This window comes from Kryptolebias marmoratus, linkage group LG18 (assembly GCF_001649575.2).
Source record: "Kryptolebias marmoratus isolate JLee-2015 linkage group LG18, ASM164957v2, whole genome shotgun sequence".
Classification (NCBI taxonomy): Eukaryota; Metazoa; Chordata; class Actinopteri; order Cyprinodontiformes; family Rivulidae; genus Kryptolebias; species Kryptolebias marmoratus.
The window spans coordinates 19,732,567-19,740,284 of NC_051447.1; the positions used below are offsets into that span (position 1 = coordinate 19,732,567).

A 7,718-nucleotide genomic window follows, 5' to 3' on the forward strand; every position below is an offset into this window, starting at 1 on the left:
GGATGAATGGATGGATGGAAGGATGATGGATGGATGGATGGATGGATGGATGGATGGGTGGGTGGATGGATGGATGGATGGATGGATGGATGGATGGAAGGATGATGGATGGATGGAAGGATGATGGATGGATGGATGATGGATGTATGTATGTATGTATGTATGTATGGATGGATGGATGGATGGAAGGATGATGGATGGATGGAAGGATGATGGATGGATGGATGATGGATGGATGAAAGGATCTTCCTCCTTTAACCTTAAACTAAATGAATACTTCAAACAAACTCCAGATGTTTCTTTCTTTTGCAGAACTTCAGAAACTCTTAAAGCTCTTTGAAGTCTTTTCCATCAGAACACCAACAGAAACCCAGAGAGGTTCTGTAAGAACCTGTAAAGCATCAAATCTAATAACACAGAAAGTTCTGAGACGCAGTAAGTTTTGGATCTTTATTCTGTAACGGTTCGAGTGCAGATTTTACAACAGAACGGTTCCCAGCATGATTCTTTAAATTCTCGTTCCTTTTTATTTTTTTAGCAGAAATGAAAGCTGGAGACCTGAGGCTGTTCTTGATCTTTGGTTTGTCTCACAATTTGTTCCTCAGTAGAACCCGCTGAAGGTCTGACCGGAACATCAAGACTTTCTGTTCGCCGACACGCGGGGAGCTTCATTTCGATCCGTTTAATCCGAGGAGATTCACGTCTGGAACAACCAGATTATGATCACGGTCCGCAGATCTGTTCAAAAGTGTTGATAATAAAATATGTTGTTTTTGAATAAACTTATTGACTGTTAAGAAATGTTTTAACACATTTTAGCCGTAAAGTTCTTTAGTTTAGAGCCCAGTTTGTATCTTTTCTTCATCTCTGCTCTCCTCGGGTTAAATCAGAATTTATTTTACATTCAAACATTAAATTCAAGCACAAGAAAGTTAAAGCATTTTTCAAAACACAGTTTTCATTAATACAAAAGCAGAAAGATAAAAAAAGAACTTTATATCACAAATAACACTCTTGAAGCATGCCGTATAATCCCGTCTTTTTTTTCTGTTAAATGCTAGAAATATATGGTCCTGCTGTTACATTACAGAGGTCAAAGGTCAGACGCCACAGGCGGAGGGCTGACTTCAGTAGCCTTTCATCGTCATGGACGGCCCCCCGGCGCCGTCGTGGCGCGAGACTTGACGGATCATGAAGAGCGAGATGAGAAGGCCTAACAGCTGCAAGACACACAGGTGGTCAGTTGGCGATGCTAACCATGCTAACCATACTAATCATGCTAATCATGCTAACCATGCTAACCATGCTAACCATGCTAAACATTCTAAACATACTAACCATGCTAACCACGCTAAACATGCTAAACATGCTAACCATACTAACCATGCTAACCATGCTAACCATGCTTAACATACTAACCATACTAATCATACTAATCATGCTAATCATGCTAATCATGCTAACCATACTAATCATGCTAACCATACTAACCATGCTAAACATACTAACCATGCTAATCATGCTAAACATGCTAACCATGCTAATCATGCTAAACATGCTAACCATGCTAATCATGCTAAACATGCTAACCATGCTAATCATGCTAACCATACTAATCATGTTAACCAAGCTCACCACACTAATCATGCTAACCAAGCTAACCACACTAATCATGCTAACCTAAATGCTAATATATGATGTTAAAGGCAGTTTAAAAATGTTCACACACACATATATGATATGAAACAGAATAATTCTGTTTTTAGCCGACTTGTGTCTCTGATCCCAGCCCACGGTGTTAACGTTGCCTCTGCTCTTAAGATGCTAAATGAGTTATCGTTCACGGCAGAAAGCTGTTAAATTTCTGCAGACAGCTACAATGAAACACAACTCCAACTCCAAACAGGTTAGGACGTTGCGTAAAGCGTAAATAAAAACAGAATGTAACGATTTGCAAATCTCATAAACTCATATTTTATTCTGAATGGACCAGACTAAACATGATTTATGTTGAAACGAAGGAACTGTATTGATTTTTGTGGAAAAAGTAAAGAAACTGTTGCAGTATTTTTAGACCAGTTTTAGCAGACTGCCCATCTTCTGAGAGATTCCGCCTCTGAAATGTTCTTTTTACTTTTACAGGTTTTGAGAAGCGTTGTTGCCCTTATTTTCCCCCCCCCGGACGTATCCGATTTCTTCGTTTCAACATTTGATCTGTTTATTTTGTCTCATTGTGAGTAAAATTTGGGTTTGTGAGATTTGCAAATAATTTCGTCCTGTTTTTATTTACATTTTACACAAAGTCCCAACTGTTTCAGAACTGAGGTTGATTTAAACCTGACGTAACTGCACTCCATGAATCTGTAAAGATCTCCGGAGAAAAGCCCTGGCGATCATTAATACCACGGAGCAGGAGGAGGAAAAACGCTAATGATAATATCCTCAGAGTCTGGAGATTTTAAGCTCGATCGGCAACAAATGCCTGTTAGATTCTATTTTAACTACAAAACCGTGAGTAAAATAAAGCTGAAACCCTTTTCCCCACATTTCTTCTGAACTTTTAAACGTACAGAAAAGAGAATATTAGTGGAACTTACTGCAGTGACAGAAAATCCAAAGTAAATGCCCATGGCCACCTTAAAGCCTAAGTCAAAAAGTCCAAACATGGCCTGACTGCAGGGCTGCAGAAGACGAAGCGAGGACAGAAACGGTGGTTAGGAGCCGGAAACATGACTGGATGATGTTTGGACTGACTCAGATTCTGACTGATGGATTTACCTGTGAGTAGATCATACTTGGCCCCGAAGATTCCTGTGAGAAAACAAGAGCAAAATGTTGAAATCACGAGTTTAAACATGTTTTCTTTACCTAGTTCCATATATTAAAAGTTTGATAAACTACTTTGTTTAACGCACCATCGGTCTGGGTTTACAGGAGTCTGGAGGGGTGCATCTGCAGGACTCAGGGATGGTGTTACCCCAGTCCTGAGCACGGCTGAATCCACAGCACTGCAACTAGAATGAAATAAAACTTTTAACAAGAGGTATTGACCCTCAGCACGGTTCTGTACTTTGATATTTATAATATAACCATTCATACAAAAAAATAAAAAAACCTGAGTGCAGCACGTCTTTAAGTGCAAATAAAAGCAGAATGCATTGATTTGCTTCTCAAACCCATATCGTATTCACCATGAAACAAGTTTAAATTAGATTTTACAATTTTTAAGAGGAAAAAAAAGCAATTTTGAATTTGATGGCAGCTACACATTTCAAAAGAGTTCAAAAGACTAAAAGTGAGGAGTGGTATGAATAAAAAACTAACTGGTTAACTGGAAAAGGACTGGATGAAAAAATAACGTTTAGAGGCAGAATCTCTCAGAAGTAAAGATGGGCAGAGGTTCTGTTATCAAAGCCTGCCTCTCTGATGGTATGGGGGTGCATTAACAACATCTGCTCCCATCCAGGACTGTTAAACAGACAGAACGGGACAACCTCAGGTCCAGATGTTTACAGATGCTGCACAGAGGAGAACATCTGGAACATCTTTAAAGAGATGAAGCCGCCCTTAAAATCAAAACTATCTTTCGTTTTACCCAAAAAAATGGTAAAACGCCAAATATGTGAAGAGAATATGGGGTTCATCCTTATTGAATTTTATTTTTTTTTACACTTTACGCAGCATTCTGAGCATTTATTTTAGAATTGGGGTTGTAGTCCTAGATGATTTTCTTGTACAGAACAATGAAGTTAGTTAAGACCTAAAAAAAAAGAAAACCTAAATGTCACAATGTAACATACACTGGTAGATTTATACAAATTTATGATTTGTATATATATATATACACACACACACACTGTATATGGCTAACAGGGACAACATGTCTTACTATTGTTTGCATTGCTTCAATTTCATTTCTGAAGACTTCTTCTTCCATGTGCTGCTTGACAAATTCATCGGAGGGCAACAGAAATTCTTCTTTCATCTAAAAAATAGGAAAGCAGGACGTTAGCGTCACAGAAACCTGAAGAACAACATGAGACATGGTGAGGCAGCAGGATCAGAAACATTGCAAGAAAGAGACAAATGCCTTTGTTTTGATTTATATGTTGTATTTGTGTTGCAAAGGAAGAGTTTGAACTCAACTCTCCGTGACCTCTGACCTCTCAGTCTGGCTTTGAGAGATCGCAGAAAGCTGACTTGTTTGGTGATAATAAAAGGATTTGAAGGACTCTCCATTGATTCCTACGGTGATTTTCTTTGCCAGATAGCATACGTCGTGGCCGAGTCGCTCATTTCTTTTAATCTAAGCAGATATAATTACAGAAACCTACTTACATCCATTTAGACCAGGCTCCAATTAGCATAAAGATACCTGGGAACCACATGATTGTAGATTACTAAACAAACACTGAATTCAAGACTCAAAGTGTTCATAGACCTTATTGACCATCAATTTATTCGTCCTTTAAATTTCAACAGACCGTTCGGATCTTTTGAAGCAGGGTTTTGTGGAAAGGTTTTAAAAAGCTTGGCTCACTGGTTGGAGATAGAAAAAAAGTAACTTGGACTGGATTGATAAGCTAATGGCTAGTCTGAAAGACCAAAATGGTTTCCTGCCTTCCTAAAACGACTGAAATTTCTGAAATTTCATAGTGGTTCATGTGAGTGCTGTTTTATAGCTGTCTCCATTTCAAAAATATATATAAGAGTGCATATAATCAAAGAAAATGGTGAAGTATTTCTGCCGGTCCAATGGAACCTGTGACGTGACGTAACTGTTTATTCTCCAATAATGTTTGGTTAAAGACAGAGTTCTGAGGTTTGGGCTGGAAGTCATCGGCACCAATAACTCTGTGACCATTGGGACCATTTATAAAAAAAACGTTTTGCTTTAGCCTTGGCAGTAGCTTGTAATGTAACACAAGCTGTCATTGGATAGTCAACTGTCTTCACTGGATGTTAGCATGGTGAAGGTAAAAGCTCGGCTAACTGGATTACAGGCTCGCTGTTAGCATGATGCTAATGACTAGCAGAAGTTAATGGAGCAACCAGACTAATAATCATTAGCATCACATTCCTAACGTGCCTCTGCCATCAGACAAACAGGAGATTACCTTGTTTCTTAAAACAGCCAAAATAATTCCAAAGATCAGCATGATGATCATCCCAACGCCCATGAAACCTGCAAACTGCACACAAAACGATATGAAGACCATCAGGTTTGGCTTTGTTAACAAAACAGACAATAGTTAAGCTTTTTACGGACTATTTTGAGGGCGAGGAGTTTCTCAGAGCAGGCAGCATAGATTCCCAGAAAGGAGATGCCAAAGACGCCGATCGCTGTCACCCAGGTCCATCCGACGCCTGGGCCTCCGAACGCAGACGACTGTTCAGTTTGGACAACAAACAAAGATGCAGGTGAGGTAAAATGGCTGCAACACCAACATGAATGTAGCTAAACAAAACCAAAATGCAGGGATTTGAACTTTTCATGAATCCATCTTTTATTCACAACGGAACATAGCAAACATGTCGAATGTTGAAAAAAAAATGGATTTATGAAATATTCAAATCATTTGTTTACATTTTGCACAACTGCTCTGGAATTGGGTTGAACTAATTTCAAGAACTCCGTTTATTTCATAGGCTTTAAAAGTTCATAAACATCCGATATTGTGTGCTGAGTTGAGGAGAGCGTGCTGTTCTTCCATGTTAGCATCAGCAGCTACGAGGTCAACCTCACGGCCTGATGGTGCAGTTCCCTCCACCTGGAAACGGTCAAACATGGATCCAACAGTCACGTCTTAGAGGTTTACCTTGACGGCGGTGGCGACCACTGCTGAATAAATCAACAAAGAGCCGAAGAGCTGGGGACAGAAAGTCACAGTAATTACTTTTACTGAACACAGCAAAAAAGCACCAATTTGAAAATAGCAGAAAAGTGAAAACCAACTTTTAAAGCGGACTCTTCGGATGAGAAACTAATAGAGATGGTTTTATCTTAACTTGTGTATTTACCGTGCAAATAATAAACATTATTTTTAAAAGGTGGAGCCAGGCGGTAATGTTACCAAAATCTCTCATGAACCTTTCAATGGATTTAAATCTGACTTTCGGTTTCAGTCTGAGGTAACAGTGGTAGTAGCTGAGAGTCATCCAGAGTCATCCATCTCAAGTTTAAATTTGGGTCTTGAAAAGTGGTGGGCGATATGCATTCCTTCCAGGAGTCCCAGTCCTTTCGGATGGGATGTCCTGCAGTTTCATGAGTTGGACAGCAGGTGGGGACAGAGAGCTACAAACTGACGCCCCCACCCCCACCCTGACCCCACCCAGATGTGCCGAAGCTGATAAAGACGAATCCAGGGGCCTGAAGGATCCTCCACCTGATGTTATCGCATGTTTAAAACTGTTTTTTCACAACAAAAAAACAGCATTAACTGTGAAAACAGATTAAAAACTCATAAAAAAGGTCAAATGAAGCTGCTAGAAGAAACATTTTCCTGTTTTGTACTTTTTGTTCTGCTTCATCCTGACGTGAAACTCCACCTTCTTCATATTACAGGTTTTTTTCTAATTTCCAGTTTATTCTGAAGGACAGCCCAGAATGAAAGAAGACTCCATTTCTGCCTGTTCCGTTACTGGAAATGATCATTTACTGAAGTTAAATTTCTGTTGGGCGGGGGGGAGCCTGTTCAAAGCTTTACTCGTTTATTTCTCTTTAAAATCTGTTTAACTGAGTTTCCATCAGATCATTTAAAGGTTTTATTTGTTTTTGCAATAAACAGCAAAGTTGGATGTTTAGTTTGTGTTAAATAACATCAAATTGGAAACAAATATATTATTTTAAGATATAATCTGTAAAAACAAACATATAACTTAATCTTTATTTTTCCTTTTTTTGGTCCTCCTGTTTGATAAAAACTGAAAATCCACCAAATTAAAACAAAAAAAACTGTTTTTCTTTTCTTACTTGTAAAAAAAACTCGATTCACTTTTAAATTTATCCTAATTTACAGGGGGGTTTTTTTGCTTTTTTTCTGGAACAAAACTAAATTTAAAAAGTTGAAAAAGACAAAGTAAACTTACCATAAACACCACATTGAAGAAGATAAAAAGACACTTCAGGCATCCGTTAATTTTCCCCATTTTTTCCTTGTTTTTGTCGAACCGTGAGAAGGAGGAGGAGAGGCTGAGGGAGCGTGCGGCGCGGGGATGAAGAGTGAATGTGCAGCGATGATCGATGTCAGGGATGAAGATCTGAGTTACAACAACAAGCAGCCCTGCAGCCAATCAGCTGCAGCCTGCTCACCACACGGGCTGTGATGAGGAGCACGCAACCAAAGAAATGAAACTCACATCAGGATGGAAAACAAAATGATTTACAACATTCACAATTAGCATAAAACCTAACAGAGGAACATGAAAGTATTTAAACTGAATTTGGTAACAACAAGAGTCATAAAATCAATCCCACCAGGATTTCATGGGCATTTTTTGTGATTGTTGCGGCTAAAATGCCTGATTTCGCGGGGCATTTTCCTAAAAGTTGCGTGTTTTTTTTTTTACTAAAATCAATAAAAAAACCATAACTTTTAATATCTAAACCAAAAATCCTTCCTAGTTTTGTAAGATAATTCCCAACAAACATTGACATTCTCAAAAGGTGCTTTATTTGAGAACTTTGATAGCTTCTAAACTGACATTCATGAGCATTT

At 38.7% G+C, this 7,718-nt stretch overlaps 2 protein-coding genes across 2 annotated transcripts in view; both read right to left on the reverse strand.

Annotated features, from left to right (window-relative positions):
* Nucleotides 1-436: 436 nt before the first annotated feature.
* LOC108250260 (tetraspanin-8-like) lies at nt 437-7,246 on the reverse strand. The gene is made up of 9 exons (XM_017440059.3): nt 7,090-7,246; nt 5,820-5,870; nt 5,270-5,389; nt 5,118-5,192; nt 3,890-3,985; nt 2,916-3,014; nt 2,779-2,811; nt 2,598-2,681; nt 437-1,220 (listed from the first exon to the last, which is right to left on the reverse strand). Exons 1-9 carry the CDS (start codon nt 7,147-7,149, stop codon nt 1,128-1,130), a joined length of 711 nt encoding a protein of 236 aa, XP_017295548.1. The 5' UTR covers nt 7,150-7,246; the 3' UTR covers nt 437-1,127.
* Nucleotides 7,186-7,718, reverse strand: part of LOC108250259 (23 kDa integral membrane protein-like) — a 31,738-nt gene continuing 31,205 nt past the window's right edge. Inside the window, exon 10 of the transcript XR_005234415.1 lies at nt 7,186-7,320. The gene's annotated coding sequence lies outside the window, so the exon portion shown is untranslated. The remainder of the gene's footprint in view (nt 7,321-7,718) is intronic.

Coding starts and splice junctions, on each gene's coding strand:
- LOC108250260 (XM_017440059.3), bottom strand. CDS start 7,149: ATGGGGAAAATTAACGGATGCCTGAAGTGTCTTTTTATCTTCTTCAAT. Junction 3,015..3,889: donor TTGAAGCAATGCAAACAATA/GTAAGACATGTT, acceptor ATTTCATTCTAG/TTGCAGTGCTGTGGATTCAG. Junction 1,221..2,597: donor TTGGATTTTCTGTCACTGCA/GTAAGTTCCACT, acceptor TGTGTCTTGCAG/CTGTTAGGCCTTCTCATCTC.